Raw genomic sequence first — 26017 nt, forward strand, 5'->3', positions numbered from 1 at the left:
CGGTCACTGAGACAAGTGCCGCCGATGGGTCCAAAAGACGGAGTGAGGACTGACCGCTGGTGGGTTTAGCCACGTTGAGGTCAGTGGTGACCTTGGCAAGAGTCTGTGGGTGGTGTGCTTCTGATGAAACCCTGATGGAGCATTCGGACCACTGGAGAATGGGAGGAAGGGAACCGAAGACAAGAAGTAGCAGCAATCCACCATCAGGGATGGAGCTAGGCTTGTATGTTCTAAGAGAGGAGCCACGACATCGTGGAATGACCCAGTAGAGAGGGCACATGTTGATTCCTGTCCACTGTACACAAGGGCCATGTGACTGAGTGTGCAGCAGCCACACCAAGGCTGTAACCTCAAGGCCGCACCCCTAACCTGTTCTCTGCTACCTCCAGCCAGGGGTCCACGATGCTCAGGGCAGCCCTGTGTGTGCAAAAGCTGAGACAGCGCAAACCTCCATCAGCTTAAACAAGTTAGAGCAGCGCTTCTGCACCTTCAGTGCACGTCCGCGTCTCCACCCGCGGGTCTGCGCCAGGCGCCTCTGACAGGCTGACGGGCGATGCCCACGCTGCTGCTGGGGATCTGGGCGGCACAGACAGAGCATGGCCCTGTGCTGGGATGCTGGGCAGTGTGCAAAAGGAGGGAGACATACACGCGTTCCAAATGCAACAGGTGGAAGGAGCAGCTTACAAAATATCTCCTGCTTGAGCTCATTTTGTAAGAGAAACGGAAGCAATCACACTAAAACCTTACCCATGGCTGTTTTGAGCGGTTCTGTCCTTTATGCTTGTCTGTGTTTTGTGTGTGTGTGTGTATGTGTGTGTGAGGAGGATTGTCCCTGAGCTAACATCTGTGCCAATCTTCCTCTACTTTATGTGGCATGCCACCACAGCATGGCTTGATGAGTGGTGCTAGGTCTGCGCCAGGAGCCGAACTGGCGAACCCTGGGCCGCTGAAGTGGAGTGCAAGAACTTAACCACTACGCCACCAGGCCGGCCCAGTCTGTGTTTTCTTATACTTCCTTAATTAATATTTTTATTCATCCAGTTAAATCATGTTTTAAAACAACTAGAGCAGGCCTAAACCCCAGAGCTGCCAGCTCTGAGCTCCCCCCAACACAGAACACCCTAGAGAGGAGGCCGGACTAGCAGGGCAGATATGGGTCTGTGCCGCTTCGGCCTGGAACCCTGGTGTGACGGGATGCCACCCCCATTGGTGGAGGGAGGTGCCTGGCACAGGATGAAAGCTCCCAGAGGGCAGGGCCTTGTGGGGGCATTACCCCAGGCACATGGAGAGTGTCTCAAATACCGGAGGAGTGAGTCAGCCAATGGCCGAGTGGATGATTGAAGAGGCTATGGAAGCCGGAAAGGCCTTTACCAGCTCATTTGGATGGGCCCTCCATGTAACCCTGCAGGCCGGGGACTGGGTCCGTGACCTGGTCTCTTTATGACCAAACGATTTGGTGAAACACAGCCCTTCCCCTCAGCATGCTCCTTTGACTCGTAGGTCAAGGGCGCCTCTGTGTCCTGCCCCGGCTCCCCAGGGCTCCCAGCCTGGGAGGGCCATGACTGCAAGGGGAGATGGGCTGTGATAAGGGGGCTGGGAGAGAGGCCAGACGAAGCCAGCACTGCTCTGCAGGAAGCCCAGCCCAAGGTCTGAAAGTCTCCCAAGTCCTGTCCGTCCCCTGTCCCCATCCCTTCCCACCCCCCCACCAGCACCCTGCCTGCCGGCTTACCTTTAACCTGCACCCAGTTGTTATTTAACTCATGGGAGATTCTGACCCGTCCTGCATTCCCGACAGCCGCCAGAGAGGCCCCTGGGCAGATCCTGGGATGAGAGCAGGAAGCTATCAGGTAAGACCTTTCCCCTGCATGCTGGGGGCCCCCCAAGGCCACAGGAGGGGAGAAGATGAGGTTTGGGAATCCCCCCAACTCCCCCTCCCCTCTCTGGCCCAGCTGGAGCGCAGGCAGAGGGGCCTCAGCAGAGGTGTCCACGCCTGTGAAGCACTTCGTGCCCCACCTGGTTGGAGAGCGGGGAGCCCGGGGATGAAGGATGCCAGGGCCCTGGCTACCTCGTGGCCCGTGGCTGAGAGGTGGTGGGAATCAACCATGGAGAGGCCCGGCCCATCCGGGCGTCCTTTCTCGGCTAAAACTGCCTCCTTCCAGGTAGGAGAACGCTGTGACCTTGGGCGGGTGGCCTGCATCTCTAAGCCTTGGTTTCTTTCTTTTGTATCTGGGGTGCCGATATCCCTCAGGGGCTCCAAGGCCATCAGCAATGATCATAACCCCATACTTTATAGGGCCCAAGGGGAAAACCTTGTCACCGATAAATCTAGTTCTAAAGGCCTGGGGTGGTCAGGCCCTGGCCCCCCTTCCGGTGGACCTCACAGCCCCACTGTCCACCGGGCTGGAGGCTCCACAGAAGCCCCCATCCAGTGTGGCTGTGGGGCGGCTCTTGGGGAGGGGTCTCTAGAGGAGAACCGTGGCAGGCGTGGGAGGTGGCAGCGGCCGCCTGAGAGCCGGTACGCACAGACTGGATTTCATCCGATTTAACCCTCAGGACTGCTCTGTGGGGAAGGGCTGTTGGCCCCATTTAAAGAATAATGATGAAGATGATGCCACGTTGATGGAGGGCTTACTCCTCCTTGGCTCTGTGCCCACCGTTCTCTGCATTTTATGGGTCCGAGATCATTATTATCTGCATTTTATAGATCTGGAAGGTGCGGTTAAGGGCGGTTAAAAGCTTAGCCCGTTAAAGATTCCTAACCTCGCTCTGAACTCTGGGCCCAGCCCTCTGAGGCGGCACAGTTGTGACCCCGCTTTACAGATAAGGCGGCAGGGCTCAGGGAGGTGAGGAGAGGGGCCCAGGGGCCAGCTGGGAAGCTGCAGAGCCAGCCCCTGGCCTTCCAGCCTGGCTCCGGCGGAGACTGGCTGGAGCTGGGGCTGGGAACCTGGGCTGGCTGTAAGCACATGGTGAGGAGGTCTGGGTTCCTGGACGCTAGACAAGTCGCCTAGCCTCCCCAAGCCTCGGTGTCCCCCACTGATGGATGGGCGCCACGAGACACTGCCTCCCTCCATCTCGGGGTTGCAGTCTGAAGCCCAGGAGAGCACTGTGAGGCTGTAGTGGCTCCCCCAGCCTTCCCTGAGGCTGCACACAAGGCCAGGCCGTGCTCCCCTGACCCTCTCGGCAGACGGAACCTTCTGCCTGGCAGCAGAGGAGGGGTGGCCCCAGATGCCAGGGTTTGGGAGCAGTGGCCCCTTTAAGGTCATCCAGCCCCACTCATTTTAGAGGCCAGGACCCTGGAGAGGCGGGGTGACTTGCCCAGAGTCACACGGTATGGGTCCCCTCCCCAGGGGAGAGAGAACCGAGGGTAGCCCCCCAGGGCTGGGGCATGTTGGCATTTCACAGAGCTCCTCGCCGCGGCTCAGCCTCCCTCTGAGGTAAGAGCCAGCTCAAGGCCAGAGCCCCACTGACCAGGTGACCAGGTCACCTCCCAGGGCACAGGGCAGGTGGGGGCAGGAGGCAGGAGTGGCCTGGGGTGGAGTCTGGGGCCTGGTGGTACAGACCCCTGTGAATGACTAAGCCATTTCTCCTAATAGGCCTTTCTTGCCTGCCCTGAGAAATGGGTCCCGGAACAGAACCCTCTTCGCGGGGTGACAGTGAGTTTCAAATGTGACAGATGTGTGTAAGGGTCTCCACACAGCGCTGATGTCCAGAAAGAACTCACATTAACTATTACTTAAGAAAAGCCAAGTTACAAATGAAAAAAATTAGCCAGGGATTCCCAAGCTTGATTGGAGGGGCTGAATCAGCAGCCACTGGAATCGAACTGAGCTGGGACCGAGCTGAACCCTTGCTCAGCCACTTGCCAGCTGGTGACCTTCGCAGCTGATTCCTCCCGTCCGGTCCTCAGTTTCTCATCTGTAAAATGGGCCCCTCACGGCGCCCAGCAAGGAGGAGGCTCAGTAAATCTGACGTTCCAGAGAGCAGGCGCAAAGACAATCGTGGTTGCAGAGTGAGATAACGAGTTGAAAAAACTCACACACATTTTTTTCCCCTGAAAATCATTAAGACAGCTGCTCTCAGGTTTGAGCAGAGAAAGCCTCAGTCACCTCAAAGAGCGTTCGGGCCCCCGGGGAGCAGGCAGGCCCGAAGCCAGCCTGTCTGTGGCCGGGCCCACCACAAGGCCTCCAGCCACACACCTGGTCTCCTCTGAGGGCCCCTCTTGACCGTTAGTGGCGGACCCCAGGAACATCTGGGAGGCCACGCTGCTGGCCCCTTGCTGGGCCTCAGTGTCCGCAACTGCTGAACAAGAGGGTTGGTGCGGAAGAGCTCTGAGGCGGCGGCCACCCAGTGTGGCAGGAATCATTCATTCTTTCTCCCAATGATGCGTGTTCCCAGGGGAAAAATAAAACACAAATAGGCAAAGGGAAGAGAGAAGTCACTCCAGCCTCAGCGCCCAGAGCTGCTCACGGTTGCTCTAGGGAATAACTTCCAGGCTGTTTTCTAAATTATAATTCTTTTGACAAAGATGGGATCCCATCATCCATACGGTCTCACCAAGAGGTTTCTTCTCTTAGCAGTCTTCTTATATCGTGTTTCGTAACACTCTTGAACAAAAGTATTTATTTTGAAATGCTAATACAATCACGTGGTTCAAAATTCCAAAGGTACAAAAGGGCAGATGGAAGAGAATGTGGCGAGAAGCTGACAACTGAGCAGACTAGGAGTCCGTCATGGGAACTTTTGGGGGAAGACCGTTCCAGGCAGAGGGGACCACCAGTGCAAAGGCCCTGAGGCTCTGTCATGTATTCACTCTGTGTGACCTTTGGCTGGCCAAGTAACCACTCTGTGCCTCAGTTTCCCAACTGTATGATGAGGATAATCATCGTACTCCTAAAGCTGTTGTGAGGAGAATGAACACCTTTGATGCGGAGTGCTCCTAGGTGCGGACTTTCATGCAGGTGGGCCTGAGTTTGGCATATCTGAGGATCAGAGAGGAGGCCGGCAGGGCTGGGGGTGATGGTAAGAGACGGTAAGGTCAGAAGTTTTCATTCCCTAAGTGCAATGGGAATCCACTGGAGGGTTTTAAGCAGGAGAGAGACAAGGTCTGATTTTCTTTGAAAATGATGGAGGATGATTGTAGGGGTCAAGAGGAACAGGAGCAAGGAGACTATAGGGTAGACCAGCAGTGGAGGCCTGGACCACGGGGTGGCCTGGAGGGAAGGCAGTGGCTGCTGGAGAGGCTGTGGGGTAGCGTGGACAGGCCTGTGGGTGGGTGGGGTTTGGGAGGTGAGGGAGAGGGAAGCCCAGGGTGAGGCCCAGGTTTAGGCTTGAGCAGCTGAGCAGATGGGGGAGTGTCTTCCAAGCTGGGAAGGCCTGGGGAGAAGCAGGTTCCAGGGCAGAGACGCAAGAACACGCGTGTCATGGATCTGACCAGTTGAAGACGCCTGTAGATCTCACGGGGGGAGATCGCCAGGTGCTCATGGTGGTAGCTCAGCGAAGAGGGACCTCTGAAAATCACACGTCATCACAGACCCGGAGCAGGAGACCCCTCAGAGAGAGAGGCGTGAGCCCAGGGCCCCTCAACGTGAAGACGTCAGAGGGGAGCAGGTCCAGGCAGCAGGTGCACACAGCACGGAAGGAGGAGAACCGGGGAGGGAGATATCCAGGTGGCACAGAGAACAAAGGGTTTCAGGAAGAGGACGTCATCACCGAGATGGAGGGGGAGCAGCGAGCGTGTGGGTCTCCGAGCACAGCTCCAGGTGTTTCCTCAGGGTCACTTTTAGAAGTGGAATTGTAGGGCGAAAGGGAAGCCCATTTCTAAAGCCCAATTTCCCTCCTAATAAACTAAATCCATTAACACCTTAGTAGCCAGAGTCAGGGCGAAGATCAGGAGAGGCTGCCTCACCGAGGATAGGGAATTCTGTCTAAGGCACGTTTTCTTCTCCCCCATTACAGAAAAATGTTTCCTTCTAGGTCACCGGATGTAAATAGATATTCAGAGGTGGAGAGGGTCAGAACCCCGGTGGGGCCATGAGAAATGTACCCTCCCTTCTGAATGCGAGGCTTCTGCACAAACCTGCCGATGAGCTTGAACCTCCCCTGGCCTCCACAGAACCCTGGCTGGGGCAGGGAAGGGGCACCTGGAGCCCTCTAGTCCAGGCTCTCTGGAGTGTGGAGGCCTTGAGACACTTGTCCTCATCCAGATCCCCCTAGACATCCCCAGAAATTATGAAATCATTTCAACCCTCGCCCTACTAGCTAAGGAGGAGACTGAGAGTCAGACAGGATCAGAGACGGGGAGCAGATTGGCCAAGGACACACAGCGCATGGACAGCAGAGAGCCAGGGTGACCAGAGAGGAAGTGGTGAGTAGCGGCAGATTTAAAAGTCAGCAAATTGGGGTTTGAATCTTGGTTCTGCCACATGTTGGCTGTGTCACCCTGGGTGAGCTGCTTACCCTCTGCGAGCCTCCATTTTGCCCCCTGTAAAATGGGGATAATCTCTAATTCACATAATTGGCGTGAGGATGAAGAGAGCGCAATGCCAAGTACAGGGATAGATGCTTAATAAATGTTAGCTAAAAGCAGTCCACCCAAAAAAGCAAAGAAAAACACAAGGAAGGTGTTTCAGGCAGAGGGAAATATGAGCAAAGGTTCAGAGGTGGGAGAGGCCAAGGCCGGTTCCTGACATCCTTGCCAGCTGCAGGGAGAGTGCCCTGCAGTGGTGGATGAGGCAGGAAGTGGCCAGGGGCCTGGCCACAGGGGGCTGGCGGGCTTTATTAATCCTGAGGACATGGTGGGGCAAGAGAGGGGGCAGTGACTCAGGCAGACCTGAGTTTAGAAAGCCCGCCCTGGGGCCTAGCATGGTGTCTTTGCTGACTTGCTGTGTGATCCCAAGCTGTCTCTGTCCCTCTCTGGGCCTCAGTCTCCTGCCTCTACAGCAGTGAGGGTGGCTCTGATCAGGGTTTGCAAATATGTATATTCCTTTGTGTTTCCTTCTTTACTGCCCTCTCCCTCCTTGGACAGGGTGCTCCCTGAGCAGAACTTTGTCATTTGTTCTCCACAGTGTCCCCAGAACCCAGTGTCCCCAGCACCCAGCCCAGGTCTGGCACAGAGACAATTTCTCATCAAATGAATGAGTGAGTGAATGGATGGATGAATGACATCCCTTCCCTTTGGGAGGGCGGAATCCCTCGGCCCCTCACTCACCGTCCTCACACACCTGCAGATCTGCCTTCAGTGCGTGCACGCTGGCCCACCTGCCAGTTTTCCTTCATTCTTGTCTTTTTTCTTTCTGTCCAGACAGAAACAATAGCTTTATTTCTATTGTTCTTCCTGGAGAAGGAGAATGCCTTCATGGTGTCACCGAAAGGCCAACAGTGGTTCTCCAGGTGTGCAATGAAGGTGCCTCTGATTTTCTCTTTTACATGTTTCTCTATTTCCTTTTACGAACATCTGTGACTTTTCAAATAAAAAGCAATGATACAAAGGAGGTGAGTAGACCATAAAGGAAATAGAAATGGCTTTTAAACATAAACTGCTCAGCTTCCTTCAAATAAAATAAATGCAAATGATAACTACCCTGAGAATCCATTTTTCCACCTTTGCAACTGGCAAGGATCCGAGTTGGCTAACTGCCTGTGTTGGTGAGGAAACGCCTGGCTGATGCCCTGCGGGGGTGGAAACAGGCCCTGCCCCTCTGGGGGATGATGTGGCAATATGTATGAAAGTGTCAAATGCAAATTGCCTTTGACCTGGCAGTTGTGCCTCTTGGAATTTATCCACCAGACAGGCTCCCTCATGCAAGAAATGATCAAGGGAAAATGTTGCCCAATGCAACACCGCTTGTGATGGCAAAATATCGGAAACCTAAACATCCATTGGTAGGAGACTGGCCACGTACACAGTAGTACTTCCACACCAAAGAGTACCGTGAGGTTTCGAAAAAACAAATTAGCCAATGGGCAGCTCTTATGTACTGACACAGTCTAGAGCAAGGTCCAGGATATAAATATATGTGGAAAAAGCACGATACAGAATCGTGTACGTGGTCTGTCACTATCTTTGAGTAAAAAGGTAAATCTATGTATATTTGTATATGCTCGTAAATATCTCTGGAAAGGTCACAGGAAACATAAGTTTGATTACTTTTAGGGGAGGGTAATTGGGATGCTGGGACCAGGGGTAGGAGGAAAGGTTTTCACTGTAAACCTTTTAGTACCTCTGGTTATTTGAATGATATGATGTATCATCCATCCAAAAAAGATTAGAATTTAAAAACAAAATAAAAAGTAAGGGAGAGTCTGAATAAGGAAAAGAAGATAAATCTATTTTACTCCCTCCCCCCACCGAACCTTAAATGTGTGACTACAAATTTCCTGATGTCACTGGCTATGAAAATTGTCCTCGGAGACCGTGGAGGAAGCAGAAGTCCAGGGAACAGGTGACCTGCCCAAGGCCACTGGGGTGGCTTTGCCCAGGCACAAGTCACCACTTACAATTTCCTGCACAACTGGGATGATACCAGATAGGATCCCTGGAATTTTCTGTGCCGTTCCTTGCCTTCCGCGTCTATTCTAGAGAAGCCCTGTAACAGGCCATAGGGGAGGACTGACACGGACTGCTTTGCTTGGGGCAAAAGGAAAGAAATCAGTTAAGATTCAGGGATGTAGGCAACTTGGGTTTTCCACCTTACACCAGAGGAGGGGGTCTCCCTCCTGGGATCTCATTTCCCTGGGATCTCATTCTTGGAGGACCGGCCCAGAGCTGCATGGCCCCTGTTACATCTGAATCAACTGAGGTCACCAATGTAGATGGAGAAAAAATACTTGCCATATAGGGGACAGAACTGAGCAGTAACAACTATGACACCCGAGGTGGTTTTACAGTTATCAAGAAGGGGGCAAACAGACACTAGAAAAATGGGCCAAGGATGAGTGAGGCAGTTTGTGGAAATAAATGATAGGAAGATGCTCAAGCGCACCGTCACCAGGAGGACGCAGAGTAAGCACGAGAAGGTCCTCTACCTCCCATTCTGGGAAGGGGTGCTCTCCTCACACACAGCTGGTGGGATGCAAAGTTCACAGTGTTGGGGGAAAGGAATACAGACACCCCTGGACCCTTCTGTGCGATCTCACCTGCAGAAATAAAAGCCCCTGGCGTGCATGCCTTCCATAGCGGCAAAACACTGAACGTAGCGTATGCCCTTCAGCAGCCAGGAGGGGACGCATTGCGGTACTGCCACTGCCTCTGAGTTAGCAGCACCGCGTCCCCCACGGGGAGGGGCAGGAGGGAGGTACAGAGGCTAGGAATACGGACGCAGGGACTGGAGTTCAAATCTTGATTTTTGTGACTTGGGCATGTCCTTTTGCTCCTTTGTGTCTCAGTTTCCTTACCTGTGAAGGATGACAATATTAGTACCTGTTTCATAGGGTTGCGATGATTAAGTGAGCAACTATGTGCAAAGTGTTTAGAACAGTGTCTGGCCCAGAGAAGTGCTACTTAACTGTTTGCTAAAGAAATGTCATAGAGGGATCTCTATAAGCTTATTGGTGAGTAAGAAAATTAAGATGCAGAAAATACTGTCATCTGCAACGACAAGGCCCTATGGATGTCTAGATGTATCTGTGATTTCATGAGCATAGAAAACTGTGGGACACATGCCTGGCAGTCAATAAGGGTTACCAAAGGAGGAAAAATAAAAACATTTAGAGCTTCGTTATGATCATTTTTTTTTTTGCAGTTATTAAATTATAAACATGTAAGTGTATAGAGGAAGTTTCGGTGATTTAAAAAAAAGAGGGAACCAAGAGCGGGAAGGACATCTCTATCCCCCACGGCAGTGGGGTGGGACACCCCATCAGTGATGTGAGGAGCTGAAGTCCAGCAGTGATGGATTCTTCTCAACACATTTGCTTATTTCAAAATCAAACAATCTCTGATGAACATTTACCCCCAATGCCTGCAGGAAAGAGGGAGGGAGGGACAGAAACCCCATCAGTTGTTTGAAAGATTGCCTTTATCTGTGGGAACTTCCCTCGAGGGTTCTTTGCAGCGACTTCCCCCCTCTTCCCAGCACACACGACTTTCTGGACCTCAGCGGTAAAAAGGGAATCTCTATGCTGCTTTTTCTGTGCTAGCAGTTGGGGCCAAGAAGGTCATAGACAGGAAAAAGTTCTGAAAACTCCAGGAAAAATGGAGGTCCTCCTCACCCACAGGTAGCATAGATTACTGCCCCCTCCCCAGCTGGCTCTCCAATCAATTCTCCACACAGCAAATCTTCCAAGGGGCAAATCTGATCTTGTCATCCCTCTTGAAAACCATTTTATTGTCATCCAAATTTAATTCAATATTTTTTTTTTTTCAAATCAGTCTACAAGGTCCTGCTAGATCTGGCATCCTGGCACTCCAGGACAACCAGGCCCAAGCAGGTGGAAATGCAGTTCTCTCGCCGTGCCTAGTTCCTTCTCTCTGTCCAACCTTTTGCTTTTCATATATTGTTTCTGCCCTTTGCCTGGAAACCTCTCCTCCCATCCCCAAGGCCTCAGCCAAGATGTCGCTTCTCCCAGGAAGCCTTCCCAGGCTGCCCAGGTGCCTGGTTTGGGGTCTATTGCCCAGCAATCGGACTGCCAATTCGTGAGGGCGGAGGCTGCATCTCCACAGCCTGCGGTCTTTGCGTTGAGTCGGGATATTTCGGGGCCGAGATTCAGTGACCTCCATAAGGTGTCTGGTGTCCGTCATTCTATCCCGGCTCGGAGCTGGTTCTGGCCCGGAGCAGAGCTTGAGGGTTGCTGACTGAGACTGGCTATTTTTGGGGGCGCGGCCGGGTCCTTGGGAGGAGGATCACGCCAGGAGTGCGTGTTCCTCTAAAGCAGAGGACGCCCCGAGGAGCGTGCCCCTCAAAAACATGGGCGAAGCCCTCCGCCGGGCCCAGGACTGCCCCTCACAAGGATGGCTTCCCGCGGATTCTTATTGGTCCCGGTGGGCTTCTTAGGTGGCGCTGATTGGCGGGAGGCGGGGGCGCGTCGGGGCGGGGCGCGTCGGGGCGGGACCTCTCCGGCCCGGACTTAGCGTAGCTACGCCCGCGCCGCGACTATGTCGCGGGCACGCAGCCACTTGCGCTCGGCTTTCCTCCTGGCTGCGGTTTCTCCGCTCAGTGCAACGACCCGCTTCGGCGCGCGACGAGGGTTGAGCGCGTGGCCCGCGCCGCAGGAGCCCGGCATGGAGTATCAGGTATCCGGCGGGCTGTCGCGCGATGACACGTGGGCCGGGCCTGAGCCACACAGCATCCGGGCTTCGCCAGCTGAGAGGGGATCCGGAGCCTGGGACTGGGGGACTCGGGGGGCGGGGACTTCCTGCAGTCCGAGGGTGGGGACAGGGACCAGGAAGTTGGGCTCAGGCTGGGGGATCTGGGAATTCTGAGGCTGAAGTGTCCCGCGTTACAGAGTGGGAAGGGGCGCCCGGTGACAGGACCAAGAGGTCCAGTGGCTCAGCTGGAGTTCTGGAGTTTCAGTGTCTCCGGAGTCGGAACCAGCAGTTGGGACGTAGGGATGGGAGAGGAAAGGGACTCAGCAGTTCAGACTTGAGAGATCCAGGGGTGTAGATCTGGGGTTGGAGTCTCCAGGATTCAGGAGATAGAGATCCAAGTGCCTGGAATTAGGGGGCAGGCGGGAATCGGGGGAAGTGGGGGAGGCAAGAATCTGGAAAACAGAAAGTTTCCTCCTGGCTCTGTGCCTGAGGACAGTTGCCAGAGACCAGAACCTGATGCCAGCCAGGCAGGTGATACCAGTTTGATGTGAGTGGGGCCTCCAACCAGCTATTGAGCCTCCGAGGTGAAATAAACAGCAACCCCACCCTCACTCCCACTGTGTTCTCTTCTGAGGCTGTACTTACCTGCCTTCCTGGCTGGGTGACCCCGGGCACACCCTTCCTCCTTCCCGGCCTCCTTCTCTGCCTTATCTGGTTGCTCCAAGCAGCTCTTCTCTGGGTCAGAATATGGAGCCCCAATCCTCAGGTTGGGCATGGAAGCCTCCAGGAATTCCTAGTTCTAATTCCTCCAGTTCTAAGACCCCTGGCTTCTGTGGTTCTCACCCCAGTAGGGGCCCGATATAGTGGTGGACCCCACTGGAGGGAATGAAGGCAGAGGCCCTGGGAAGCCCAAACAGGAAGCAAGGCGAGTCCTGTTAGTCATGCTCCTGCTTTGCCTGGCACTCCCTGGGTAGGGCTGAACTGCCCCAGGCTGCCATCTCTGCCAGAGTTGGAAAGATGCCACTTCTTTCTCACCGGTGCCTAACCTCTAGGCTGGGGCAACATGGCAGGCCTGGTGCCCTGGCCTGGCTACTGGTGCACTGCGTGCCTCTGTTCCTATGGACCCGTAGTAAGCTTTAACCTGCTACCCGGGGACTGTGCTTGCCAGGATGCTGTGCGCACACTCAACACCCTCCAGACCAACGCCAGCTACCTGGAGCAGGTGAAGCGCCAGCGGGGTGACCCTCAGACACAGCTGGAAGCCATGGAGCTGTTCTTGGCACGCAGTGGGCTACAGGTAAGGTGGGCGGGGCCTGTGACCACGGGCACTGCTATCTGTGAGTCCTGGGGCTGAGTTGGGGACCTTGTCTGTCTGTCCCAGTTGGAGGACTTGGACCAGCTGAACATCATTCATGTCACCGGGACCAAGGGGAAGGTGAGCAACAGGACCCAGGGGTAGGGTGTCCACGTGGTGGGGTGGTGGGGTGGGGCCTGCCCAGACAAGACCTTTTCTTTCTAGGGCTCCACCTGTGCCTTCACTGAACGAATCCTCCGAAGCTATGGCTTGAAGACCGGATTCTTTAGGTACTGTGGTGCAGAGGGATGAGGTGTCTCCTAGTTCTTTAGGGGGCTGTGGAACCAGCCAGCACCTCAGGGCCAGGCTCACCTCCCAGGAACTCAGCTGCATGTCTTTCTGCCCAGTATTTATTCATTCAACAAACATTTAATTAGCACTTACCATATTGGCCCAAGTTTATAGCACTCTTTAATTTTCATAATGAAAAAAAACTGAGGAGAGGGGCAGCAACTTAAATGTATAAACTAAATACCTAGATGGAATGGTCAGATATTTTTTTTTTTTGAGGAAGATTAGCCCTGAGCTAACTGCTGCCAATCCTCCTCTTTTTGCTGAGGAAGACTGGGCCTGAGCTAACATCCGTGCCCATCTTCCTCTACTTTATATGTGGGACGCGTACCACAGCATGGCTTTTACTAAGTGGTGCCATGTCCGCACCTGGGATCCAAACCGGCGAACCCCGGTACGCCAAAGCGGAATGTGCGGACTTAACCGCTGCGCCACCGGGCCGGCCCCCAGATAATTTTTATTAACTTAAATTCCATATACAGTTTTTAAATCACATAGAAATATTTATCAGTTAGGTCATCTTTGCAATAAGGAGCAGAAAACCTGCCTTGTAAGGATTAACCAATAAGGGTAGTTTATAATGTCCATGTTCAGGCCTCCCGAGTGGGCAGAAGGAAGGGAGTCACGCTCTGCCAGTGCAGCTGCTGCTTTGCCCTCAAGGCAGCGCCCCCTCCTGGTTGCTCTCAGGCATCTAAACTCACCAGGGGACTGGAGGCTGGGGGTAGACACCGGTCCCTCCTCCTTGGGCTGTATGTGCCTCTCCTAAGCCTGTCACAGGTAGAGCAGTGGGATTAACGTGATGGCTAATTGCTCAGGATTCGGTCCTTAGGGTTGGGGCATTTAAGATTTTTGCCTCCTTTTATTTTACCAGTTCCATCAAGTGACCTCTGTAAGCATCTGAAACCAGCTGACTGAGGGCATTTCAGGCCAATATGTTTTCTCTAAACAGGTCTTTGTTCAAAATAAAGAAATGGAGAGGAAGAGTCATCATACGAGAGGGACTTTGAGGTTTCAAATATAAGCCAACACTCTCTTCTAAAATAATTTTTTGGTTAAAAACCCAGCCTTCGACTTGGGCCCCTGTGGCCTCGTGGGCCAGCCCAGGGAGGCAGCTTGAACATGGCAGCAGGGGCCTTGCCCTTGAGGGCTGCAAGACAGACATTAGCGGGGCAGAGGTTGGCAGGGTGGGAGATGGGGACAGCACAGCAGGCTGCTGGAGCCTGGAGAACATGCCTGACCAGCCCGGGAGGAGGGGTCCTTTGTCCTCCTTTCTGCAGGAGGGGCTATCTCAGCTGAGACCTGTGGAGCAAGCATGTGGTGGGGGGGAAGGGCAGGTGCCAGGGCTGGCGACAGAAAGGGGTTGGGGGGCTGGAGGAACTGAAAACAGTCCAGAGGGCTGAGGCGCAGGGAACTAGAGAGGGGCACGGGAGAGCTGAGGCACAGAGGCCAGTGGCATCAGCCCTGCGGGGGCCTGGGAGGCTGAGGTGAGGACTGGGACTCCTCTGAGGGCACGGGGAAGACACAGAAGCGTTTTCGCAGGGCAGCGACATGGTCAGGTTTGTCTTTCCAGAAGACAGGTCTGACTGTGGGCTGGGGGGAGGCCAGGAGGGCTCGGGAAGGGAGTCCTCATGACCCCAGGTCTCCCGGCAGCTCTCCCCACCTGGTGCAGGTGCGCGAGCGGATCCGCATCAACGGGCAGCCCATCAGCCCTGAGCTCTTCACCAACCACTTCTGGCGCCTCTACCACCGGCTGCAGGAGACCAAGGTGTCAGTGCAGGAGGGCTAGTGGGTGGCCAGGGTAGGGGGAGCTGCACATGCCAGGACCCCGTCTCCTCAGAGCAGAGCTGAAGGCAGCCTCTGACATGTTCCTGTCCACAGGATGGCAGCAGCTGTGTCTCCATGCCCGCCTACTTCCGCTTCCTCACGCTCATGGCCTTCCACATCTTCCTCCAAGAGAAGGTGCATGCCCACTGCCCGGAACCCTGTTTCTGAGGCCTTGGGGAGGGGAATTGCAGCAGGCTGAGGGGTTCCTGGGAGGCATCCAGGCACCCCTGTGCCCCCTGCCATGCCCTCTGGTCTTCTGCAGGTGGACCTGGCAGTGGTGGAGGTGGGCATCGGTGGGGCTTACGACTGCACCAACATCATCAGGTGAGGGCAGCTGCCTGGGGAGAGGGATGGTGGCCAGGAACCCAGGCGGCCTGGATGGGGGGGGCGTCATGGCTCTTTCGTCTTCCACAGGAAGCCTGTGGTGTGTGGGGTCTCCTCTCTTGGCCTCGACCACACCAGCCTTTTGGGGGACACGGTGGAGAAGATTGCATGGCAGAAAGGGGGCATCTTCAAGGTGACCAGGCAGCCCTGGGGAGGGGAGGTACATGGACAGCCTGGGCCTGGCCCTCAAGGCTCAGAGAAGTGGGGCTGAGGCAGGGTCAATTGTCTCCTGACTCAGGAGAAGTCTGGGCAGCAGTGGGGTCTGAATTCCTGTCTCGGTTCTTTGTGTGACTGGAGCAAGTTGAGCCCCTCTCTGGCCTTAGTCTCCCCATCAAGTGGTTCCCATAGGTCCTATGGGGGGAAGGCTAAGTGGGCCACCCAGACCCAGGGATGTGAGGGCCAGAAATGGGAGGCAGCCCCTGTCTGACTCTCCCTGTCCTCCACAGCGTGGTGTCCCTGCCTTCACCGTGCTTCAGCCTGACGGGCCCCTGGCAGTGCTGAGGGACCGTGCGCAGCAGATCTCAGTGAGTCTGATTGGATGTGCTGGGTCGGGGCGGCTGACTGGGGAGGCACTTTACCTTTTCGGGCCTCAGTTTGCTCATCTGTGCAGTGAGAGCCAGCTGCTCGTCCAGCCGGGTCACATCTCGGTTCTCTGAGCAGGGCTTGGAGGGTTCTGGTTGGTGGGGAAAGATGGAAGGGCTGACGGCATCAGGGAGGGCCCCCTGGCCAAGGTGGCAGCAGCAGCTCCCCTGCCCAGCTGCTGCCCATCTCCTCTGCAGTGTCCTCTCTACCTGTGCCCACCTCTGGAAGCCCTGGAGGAAGGGGGGCCACCGCTGACCCTTGGCCTGGAGGGAGAGCACCAGCGGTCCAATGCCGCCTTGGCCTTGCAGCTGGCCCGCTGCTGGCTGCAGCAAAAGGACCACCAGGGTAAGTGGGCAGGTGAGTGGGCGGGCAGGTGGGCAGGGGCATGTGGAGTCGGCTGCTGAGGGTTCTGAGCACACTCAGTCCCACACAGCCCTCCCTCCCCCTCCCTTGTCCCCCAGGCATCGGGGAGCTGAAGGCATCCCAGCCGAGTCTCCAGTGGCAGCTGCCCCTGGCACCCGTCTTCCAGCCCACGTCCCACATGCAGCACGGTGAGTTGGGCCTTTCCACCCAACTATTTCTTTCATTTTCCTGTTTGAGGAGTGGGGACAGTTTGAGGTGGGGCCCAAGAGAAAGGACTCCGAAGTCAGCAAGCTTCATGAACTCTCTCTGAGCCTCAGTTTCCCCACCTGCCAAATGAGATGATAGGACATACGGTAAGGTGTTGTCTCTAAGAGACTGAGCCAGAGCTTGGTGGGTGGGATGAAGCATCCAGCCAGTGGTAGCTGCCGTTACTGTCATCCTTATCATCATAAGACCATAATGTTCTTTTTTTTTTTTTTTTGAGGAAGATTAGCCCTGAGCTAACATCTACCAATCCTCCTCTTTTTGCTGAGGAAGATGGGCCCTGAGCTCACATCCGTGCCCATCTTTCTCTATTTTATATGTGGGATGCCTGCCACAGCATGGCTTGATGAATGGTGCTAGGTCTGCACCCAGGATCGGAACCTGCAAACCCTGGGCTGCCAAAGCGGAGCACACAAACTTAACCACTGTGCCATCGGGCCGGCCCTGACCATAATGTTCTTGAGGATGGTGATATTGTCAGGCTTCTTCCTTCCCCCAAAGCATTCAGCACATAGTAGGTGCCCATGGCTGTTAAACCCCCTCAGCAGATGGTTCCAGTGTGCCCACTGTGTGTCAGGTCCCGTGTCAGGGCCATGACACAGTCCTGGGGCCAGGTAGATCCTGGATCACGTCCCGGCACCGGTACTCACTTGCTCTGTGACCTAATCTCTCTGAGCTAAGGGCTCCCCGTCTGTAACATGGGAAAAAGATAAAGTAGCAGCCCCCTCTCGGGGCTGCCTGGAAGATTCCACCAGATGAGGCAGCTGAAGAGCTTGCCCCAGCTTTGGGGGCGGGGGACGAGGGGTGCGTGCGAGTTGAGGACTGGGGTGGGAGCGGATCTGGGAGGGCTCCCTCTCGGCGGCCGCTGGAAGGCTGCCTTACCCCCTTCCCAGGGCTTCGGGACACGGAGTGGCCTGGCCGGACGCAGGTGCTGCGGCGCGGGCCGCTCACCTGGTACCTGGACGGCGCGCACACCGTCAGCAGCGTGCAGGCCTGCGTGCGCTGGTTCCGCCAGGCGCTGCGCGGCCGTGACAGACCGGACAGGTGAGCTGGGCCCCCGACGGGCCCGGGGGCGGGGCCGCGGGGTCTGACCCAACCCGGTCGGAACTGCGCCAGAGGGGAGGGGCGGGGCCACGGGACTCTGACCCCGTCAGAACTGGGCCAGAGGAGAGGGGTGGGACGCTGGGACTGGGCGGGACTGGACCATAGTTGGGGGGTGGCAGGGGCTGTTCCTGGAGGAAGGATGGGGCGGGGCCCGCGGAGACAGGGTGGGAGTTGCGGCTCTGTGACCCCCCCCCCCTCGCCCCTCTCGCAGTGGGCCCGAGGTGCGTGTCTTGCTCTTCAACTCTACTGGGGACCGGGATCCCGCGGCCCTGCTGAAGCTGTTGCAGGTGAGGGGCTGCCCCGGGGGCGGGCGGCAGGCAGCCCAGCCCTGGTTCTGGCTGTGTGGACCCCACCTGTGCGTTCATCCCTGAACCTCCGTCTCCTCAACTGTAAAATTACCCCCTCCCCTGAATTGTACTGAGGATTCGGTGTAAAAGCATCCGGGCGCGTGGGAAGCCTCGTCACAGGTCACTGCCCTCGTTCTCCATGCTGCCATGTTCAGTTTCAGGAGTCACTGGGCTCAAAGCCTGTAGGGGCCCTTCGCTGCTGGGGAAACTGAGGCTGCTCTAGGGGGTCAGGGCTGATGTGGCTCCTGGGGATCATCTCCCATTTCACAGACCCAGAGGCTGGGGTGGTTCTTCACATCCAGAGCTTCTCTCACTTGTGCAGACAAAGCCTTTTCCCCAGCCTGGATTTGGGGCCGCTCGGTAGCTGAGTGACCTTAAGCAAGTGCCCCCACCCCCAAGCCTCTGTTTCCCGCTCTGTACAGTGGGCCCTGCCTTTGCTGCCCACGCCACAGGTCGGGAGGGTATATTGAGGCCGAAAGGAGGCCACTGGAGTGCTGTGGCTGGGTTTATGCAGCGTGCCTCCAGTTCAGCCAGCGTGCGGGCCATTTCCAGAGATGGGCTTGGGGGTGCTGTGGGGAAGTCGGGGTGAGGGGCACCCTCTCAGGGTCTGACACCAAGCTCTTCCCCTTGGCCTTGTAGCCCTGCCAGTTTCACTATGCTGTTTTCTGCCCCAACCTGACAGAGGTGTCACCCACGGGTAACGAAGGTGAGAAGTGACAGGCATGGTCCCTGGGGGTGGGCAGGGGGCAGAGGACCCCGAGGAGGGCTGCTCTGTTGGTGACAGGGGCTTCTGAACTGGAGGTCGGGTGGGAGCGAGATTTGTTTTTCTGTATAGATGCCTTTAGGTACGTTTTGACTCTTGCACTCTGCGCCTGCAATACTAAACAAGAATTATTGGGGAAAACATTTTTCAAAATGCAAGTTACAACCCACTGATGGTTCTTGAAATCAATTTAGTGGGTCTCAACCAGCATTTTTTATTTTAAACAAAATAGAATAGACTAGGAAATAGCAATGTGCCTTGCTTGAAGTGAGGATGGCTACTGTTTTATGAAGATTCTGTTCCAGGCACATGTATACACACGTATGTGAGTACTGGGTTGCCATTGTAAAATGTATTTTTTACTGTGGGTCATATTGAAAAAAAATTGAAATAGGGGCTGGCCCTGTGGCCTAGTGGTTAAGGTCCGTGCACTCCACTTTGGCAGCCCAGGTTCGGTTCCCGGGCATGGACCTACACCACTCATTGGTGGCCACCCTGTGGTAGTGACCCACATACAAAATAGAGGAAGATTGGCACAGATATTAGCTCAGGGTGAATCTTTTTCACCAAAAAAAAAAAGTGTTGTCAAAAATACCTGGCTCTGCTTCTCACCTGCTGTGTGATGGTGGGCATGTCACTGAACTTTTCTGAGCCTCCGTTTCCTCACAGCATGAGTTGTAAGGACTGATGATGCATATAAAGGGCCCGGCATTAAGCAGGTGCTCACAGCATGCCTGCCCCTCTCCAACCCCACTCCCACCCCTGTCACTGAAGTGCCTGTCCCTGTGCCCCGCAGACCAGCAGAACTTCACAGTGACACTGGACCAGGTGCTGCTCCGCTGCCTCACACACCAGCAGCACTGGAGCCGCCTGGACAAGGAGCAGGCCAGCCCGAACCTCTGGAACAGCCCCGGCCCGGAGCCTGGTGGGCCCGCGTCCTTGCTGCTGGCACCCTGCCTGCCCCACCCCGTCAGCACCAGCTCCCTTGTCTTCAGCTGCATCTCCCACGCCTTGCAGTGGATCAGCCAAGGCCGGGACCCTGTCTTTCAGCCACCCAGTCCCCCACGGGGCCTCCTCGCCCACCCCGTGGCAGGCAGCGGGGCCAGTGTACTGCGGGAGGCTGCTGCCATCCACGTGCTGGTCACAGGCAGCCTGCACCTGGTCGGGGGTGTCCTGAAGCTGCTGGAGCCCTCCCTGTCCCAGTAGCCGAGGCAGTGGGGCTGGAGGTGGGGCCTCCCACGCCTGCCCTGTGTCTCTCCACGAACTCCTGTATTAAGTGCCTTCTGTTTCCTGCTTTCCTGATTCTGTCTAGACTGGTCCAGGGACCTGGGCTCTGGGCGGTGGAATAGAGGGCTGAGGGTGGGAGGCTGAGATTGGACATCCTGTCTCTGAGCCTGGGGTGCCTTTGGCCTCTCCTCCCTTCCCTGTCGTAGCAGGCCTGACGATCCAGCCTGTCTCCCTCCCACCCCGCCTGCTTCGGGCCAGCTTCTTGTGTGAGCTGCCTGGCTGGGCCTGGGATCCTGCCAGGTGCTGGTTGATAGGTTTTCTCCTCCCAGTGGCCTTCCGGGAAAAAAAAAGGGGCCCTTGCTTGGGGCTCTCTGGGGACAGAGGGTGGCTAGAGTCAATTAAAGCCTTTAATTTTTTTAAAAAAAGAAAAGGCAAAACATTTGATTGACTCGACCTCTGGCTCCCTCAGCAGACCATAGGGGGATGGGGGCTGCAGCTGCTACAGGAAGTGGATTGTGTCGGCGCCGGGGCTGGGTGGCCTGGAACAAGGCCCTCCCCCTCCCTCCCTCTGAGCCTCGGGCTGCCTGTCTCTGACATGAGAAGACTGGACTGCGGTCCGTTGACCACAGGCCAGGCACTGTTTTGCAGACCTCCTTGCAGAGACCTCATGATGGAGGATTATCTTACCCATTTTACAGATGAGAGAACTGGCTGGCTTGCAGAAGCCATGGGACTGCCCATGGTCACACAGTCAATAAGTGGCAGGTCCAGGATTCCAACCCAGGGTTGTCACCCCCCACCCGTTTTAGCTGCCCTTCCCCCTCTCCCAGCCCAGCCCAGCACTGGTTTCATGGTCTGATTTATTGATGATTAATATATAGGGGTGGGCCCAGGAGAGGCAGCCTGGCCACTCCCCATCGGCTGCCTTCCTGATGGGCTGGGAGGGAGGGGGTCTCCATGTGGCAATGGCAGGAAGGAGCTGAGCTCCCTGGTTCCCAGGCTGGGCAACACTAGGCTTCTGTTTCCCCTGCCAAAGTTGTGCCAGTCCAAGTGTGGATGCTGCTGGGGCCAGGTCCCGGTGGCTCTGGGCTGACCTTCCGTTCCCACGGAGGAGGCACTGTCGGCCTGGGTGGGCTGGGCAGAGTCTGTTTCAAGTTCTCACCTCCCACCCAGAGCAGGTCACGGAGTGCTGGATCCAGGTTAAAGTAACAGGGTCTTGGCTTTCTACAACAAGGTGGACATACAGGGCAGTGGTCTCTCTCTCCATGGTCCTTGGCTGCTGTCCCCCAGGCCCACTGGGTTTGAAGGTTCTGTAGGGTGGGGTGGGGGGACCCCAAGGTGTTCCAAGCTGGTGCCCCCGCTGGCAGCAGGCCTCTGAGAGGGAGGCAGGAGGGATGGGCGCAGAGGGCATGGTCCATCCTTGGTCGAGTGGAGGGGTTGGGATCCCAGGGTGAGTTCATGACCAGTGGTTCCCAGCTGGTGGCTGCTCAGTCTCTCCTGCTGGGCGAGGGCTCGCTGGGTGGCCCCCAGGGCTCCGGGCCGGGCGCTACGCCATGCTGCTGGTGGAGCAGGGGGTGCTCTGGGTGCTCCCGATGCTGTGGTTGGTGCTACTGCTCTCTGAGGAGGCCGGAGCAGCCACCGCCACCACGGGCTCCCGCTTGCTTGGGGGACCTGGGGGCAGGGGCGGAGGTCAGGGCCCCGGCCAGGGCTCCCCACTCCCTCAGAGGCTTCGCCAGACTCCCCCAGGTGGTGGTGGAGGGGTCCTGAGCACTCATTGTGGGGGCCTGGGATACTCACGCGTGTGCAAGTAGATGTACCACAGTGCGGCGGTGAGCAGGGCCCCGATGAGGAAGGCGCCAAAGGTGATGCCCAGCACGGCGGGCAGGACCAGGGTTTTGCCTGTGCAACCGAGGGAAAGAGGGCTGCAGTCAGCACTGCTGCCTCCTCCCTGGCCCCCGTGCCGTCCCCCTACTGTTGTACTGGCCACGAGCACAAGTATTGGTGCCAGTCCCAGCTCAGCCACTGACCCTGACTTCTCTGAACCTCAGTCTCCTCATCTAGCAAATGGTTCATGACACCCATGCCTGGCATGAAGCTGTGACCTCTGTGACCATCCACCTAGGCCTTTTGGACCGTGCCTCTGCCTCCCAAGGCTGATAGAGATGCGTTTTAGGGAGGACGGATGGTGTAATCTGGGCAGGGAGTGTGTGGGGCCTGGGAGTCCAGAGCCTGTTGCGCCCCGCTGTGAGGTCAGTCCCTGCCCCTCTCTGAGCCCTCTGCCATGGTAGGGATGGGCCAGAGCACCTCTGAGCGCTCTTCAGCTCAGCCCTTGGGTTTTCTCAAGCCTCATTCCCTCCACACTCCTGATTCCTATGTGACTACAGGCGAGGGAGCCTCCCTTTGGGCCTCTGAGTTCCCATCCATGCAGTGGGGTTATTAGCCCTGCTCTCTCGGTCATGGGCTGGAAGTAGGGGCTCTATCCTGGCCCAGGTCAGGTGGCAAGAGGGGGGTGCCACCCCTCCTCTACTCCCAGTGTCACAGACTCGGCTGCTTGGGTGGGGCCAGGGCCCAGGGGGAACTAACAAAGAAGCCAGAGGGTGCTAGGCTGAAGGAGCATCTTCCACACTGGGGGCCTTAAGGACGGTGAGACCAGCACCACCCCCAGGTGTCTTCTATCCCATCCAGACCTGCCTCTGGTGGCCCGATCCCCCCAGCACGGTCAACCAGCAATTATGAGGATGGAGAACAGCCAAAGGCCTGGGATCCCGTCCCACAGGGTGCTCAGAGCACAGGCTGGCCATCTAGAAGATGCAGCTGTGGTCCTCTTCTAGGCTGCTGGGAAGCCCTTCTCCTGTCTCCCCTCCTCCAGGGCTGGTCTCTCTGGGGTCCTCCCTGCCGTGTGCCTAGGCCCCATCCCTCTGGGCCGTCCATCATGTCCCACTCTGACCTCAGCCGCTGGCACCCCAGAGAGACCAGAGAGCTCACCAGGCATGCCAGGGCTGACGATGCTCAGGCGCATGGAGACAGTCTTCTGGACTTCCTGGGGGAGGAAGAGAGAGCGGTGTGTGACACCGACTTCAAGAGGAAGCTTCCAGGCTTACTCCCTGGCTCTGTGACCCTGGCCTGTCACAGCCCACCCTGCAGCCTTGGCTTTGAATCTGATCCTACCATTTTCTAGCTGGGAGCCCTTGGACAAGTCCTGGGACATCCATGCTGTGGGAGGGTGTTGGGTGGACAATCTTTGGCTGCTACTGGAACATTTCCTGGGAGTTCCTGGGAGACCCCTGACTCCCACGAGGATTGTGGCGGTACTCTGTGCTACAGCCGTGATGCTACAGCCGTGACACTACAGCCGTGACCCTCGTGAATGCCTTGGAGAGATGAGCCAAGTCAGCCCGGAAACCCAGGCTCTCTGTGGCCGCAGGGAAAGGCCCACTCAGGAGTGGCCCCAGATGCTGCTTTAGGTTCATACAACCAGAGAGGTTTTTAATCCCGGAGACTCTTCTATGTGCAAGGGCCTGGGGGTGACTGTGAGTGTGTCTAGGGCTGAGTGCCTGAGAATGGAGATCCACCAGATGAGGAGGCGTTGTGACCAGTAAATGCAGAAAATCAGAATGTTGTGTCCTGTCTTAAGCCTCTTACCTGAGGGCTCCAGTTTACTGAGATTACATTGGCAATCATGCTACTGGATGGATGGATGGGTGGGTGGATGGATGACTGGGTGGGATAATGGGAAGATGGATTGATGACTTGGGGGGATGGTGGGTGGGTGGATGGATGGACAGTTGCAGCTGCATATTCTACCAATGTCCAAGACACGGCAAAGCCATGAGAAGGCTGTAGGGCAGGAGGAAGAGTGCCCCTGGACCACATGCCTGACTGTGGCTCTGCCCTTTGCCAGCTGGTCCCACATCCTCCTCAGCTGTCACATCCTTTCCTGGAAACCTCAGACCCACGATCCCCCCCCTGAAGCTGGGCCTGGCTCAGGCCCCCACTCACCTGGGACCAAATCCTGGGATACAGGGCTATGGTGCAGCTGAGGGTGCCAGTCTTGGGTGTGGGCACCATGTAGCCACGGAGGAGGAAGCTGAAGCGCATGTCACCCTCAGGGCTCGGGGACAGCATGCTCACACAGCTGCCCTTGGCTGTGTGGCTCTGGATGAGTTCCACGGTGTCGGTGTCAGGCCCCAAATCCAGATGGCAGCTCTCCAGCTGGAACACATGCTCAGGGATCATTGGGGACACGCTCACCTGCGTGGGTAGGGAAGGGGACGAGGCACGGTCACTTCCTCTTAACCCTCCACCCTACCTGCTCTTGTGAAATAAGCTAGATTCATTCTAGAATTCTGGCCCCTAAGCCCTGACAGTCGAAGGAAAGCCATAGACCTGCCTGGAGCAAATGAGGAGGAGGAGGTGACATTCCAGTCATCTCTTTCTCCCCTCCACCATGCCCCGTACTGGCTCCCTCCTTCCTCCAGGAAGTTCAGGTCCATACCTGCACAAAGCCCTGCTGGCCCAGCTCGATGGTGTTGGAGGCCTGGGCGAAGTGCGGGCTGAGGTAGAGGCCCAGCCGGAGCGAGAGGCTCTCCGTGTTGACGCAGTGCACCTTTTTCTGTGGGAGAGCGGAGGAGACTTGGTCAGTCTGGGTGGCGCCCAGCCAGGAAGGAGAGGCGTGGGGGTGGGAGCAGGAGGAGTGGCCCAGAGGAGCTGACCCACCCTCATCCTCACTGTTTTTAAAAAAACTAATGTTTATCAAGAACTCACTCCGCACCAGGCCTGTGTGAAGTACTTTCCATGCCTCATCTCAGTGACTGCTCATAAGCACCCCCATGTGGAGACGGGGGTCCTTTCTTATGCCGCTGCTTGGCCTTGGGGCCCAGACATGACCTTGAGGCCCAGAAAGCTTACGTGACTTGCCCAAGGCCGCACAGCTGGTATACACTAGAGCCCTCTGATTTGAGAGGCTGAGAATGTGACTCTAAACAGTACTGCTCCCATTGCACAGAAGGGGAGACTGAGGCACGCTGGAAACACATGGCTTGCCAGGATCAGGGCCTGAGTTTCCTGAGGCCTGCTCCCTCCCAGAACAGGAAGGGGCCTTAGGACCCCAGACCAGAAGAGTTGGCATGATGACCATCCATCTCACCCGCTGTGGTGATGAGCTTGACAGGAGGTTGACGACCACCTGCAGGAACAGAGCCAAGGAGCTGGTCAAGCCAAAGAGGACCCCAGAGAGTATCCCACCCAACACACCCATTTTACGGATGGGGAGACTGAGCCAACCAACGGCTAAGCTTGTCTTGTCTTCCTACTGAGCCCCACACTTCATTCTCCCAAATGCCCCTCAGCCTGGAAGATCACGGAGGCACCAGCTCAGCTGCCCTGATACCTCTCCCGCCCCAGCTCTTACCTCATTACTGACCACATTTTCCGTCACTTTCATGCCACAGTTGGAGTAGGTGCTGCGCAAGACAAGGTGGTCATCTCTGTCGTCAGCCTGGCAGCTGGAGTCCCAGAAGGTCAGGCTCATGACGGTGCAATGCAGACTCTAGGCCAGGGTTGGGGGGGGGGCACTGTCAAGAGGCACCAGGCTCCCTGGGGCCTGTCTGTCACACCCCAGCACCAAGGACAGCCCATAACCCAGGGGTCCCAAATCACAGCCATTCCTCCCCTCCTCTCTCCAGTTTTGGTAGATCTCGTCATCATATACCATTTAAGACAATACTTTTCCTGAACTTGACTCACTTTCATACCTAGCCTTATCCTAAACAATAAGAACTGTGACATCATTAGTTTGATTTGCTACTTATTATATTTCTTCCAATAAAATAAATAGAGAACTATTAAAATTAAAAACATTCACTGGAGTGCTACATGTAATCATCGCTCACAGTCCCGGGGGCATGCAGACCCCACCAGCATAATCCGATCTCGCACCACAGACTCTTAGACCTGGGATCAGCAAACTTCCTCTAAAGGGCCACACAGTAAATAGGTTAGGCTTTTTGGATCATGTGGTCTCTGTTGTAATTACCCAACTTTGCCTTCATAGCCCGAAGGCAGCCATAGATAATATGTAAATGAATGGGTGTGACTGTGTGCCAATAAAACTTTATTTACAAAAACAGGCAGCGGGCCATCGTTTGCCGTCTCCTGTCTTAGAATAATCAAATCTTAGAATTTCTCGGTCACACTCTTAGGGTCAAAGAATCTCAGAGACTTAGAGTTGAGTGGACTGTTGGGGGTCCCACTTGAGCCCAGGGAGCTCA

General features: G+C 56.1%; 2 protein-coding genes across 7 annotated transcripts in view; one reads left to right on the forward strand and one right to left on the reverse strand.

Moving 5' to 3' along the window:
- Positions 1-1296: 1296 nt before the first annotated feature.
- FPGS (folylpolyglutamate synthase) lies at positions 1297-20178 on the forward strand. Of its 4 annotated transcripts, XM_070251243.1 has the most exons (17): positions 1297-1647; positions 1796-1847; positions 1950-2159; positions 12414-12542; positions 12627-12680; positions 12765-12829; positions 14541-14655; positions 14769-14849; positions 14977-15038; positions 15129-15231; positions 15545-15622; positions 15878-16025; positions 16142-16231; positions 17201-17351; positions 17623-17698; positions 18398-18464; positions 19318-20178. In XM_070251243.1, the coding sequence occupies exons 2-17, from the start codon at positions 1827-1829 to the stop codon at positions 19725-19727; spliced, it is 1860 nt and encodes a 619-aa protein (XP_070107344.1). In that variant the 5' UTR covers positions 1297-1647; positions 1796-1826; the 3' UTR covers positions 19728-20178. The 4 variants fall into 4 exon arrangements, with proteins under 4 accessions (XP_070107344.1, XP_070107343.1, XP_023484720.1 ...); XM_070251242.1 differs by lacking the exon at positions 1297-1647 and having other exon boundaries at positions 1745-1847; XM_023628952.2 differs by lacking the exons at positions 1297-1647; positions 1796-1847; positions 1950-2159 and adding an exon at positions 10813-11230.
- A 413-nt stretch (positions 20179-20591) lies between these two features.
- The window catches only part of ENG (endoglin), a 34791-nt gene continuing 29365 nt past the window's right edge, over positions 20592-26017 (reverse strand). For all 3 annotated transcript variants that reach the window (XM_070251241.1, XM_070251240.1, XM_003364144.5), the window contains 7 exons: positions 25159-25296; positions 24895-24933; positions 24244-24360; positions 23748-23999; positions 22734-22788; positions 21546-21647; positions 20592-21419 (listed from right to left, as the gene is read on the reverse strand). In XM_070251241.1, coding sequence (XP_070107342.1) covers positions 21295-21419; positions 21546-21647; positions 22734-22788; positions 23748-23999; positions 24244-24360; positions 24895-24933; positions 25159-25296 — 828 coding nt within the window. In that variant the 3' untranslated portion in view covers positions 20592-21294. The remainder of the gene's footprint in view (positions 21420-21545; positions 21648-22733; positions 22789-23747; positions 24000-24243; positions 24361-24894; positions 24934-25158; positions 25297-26017) is intronic.

Source organism: Equus caballus, chromosome 25 (assembly GCF_041296265.1).
Source record: "Equus caballus isolate H_3958 breed thoroughbred chromosome 25, TB-T2T, whole genome shotgun sequence".
NCBI classification, from domain to species: domain Eukaryota; kingdom Metazoa; phylum Chordata; class Mammalia; order Perissodactyla; family Equidae; genus Equus; species Equus caballus.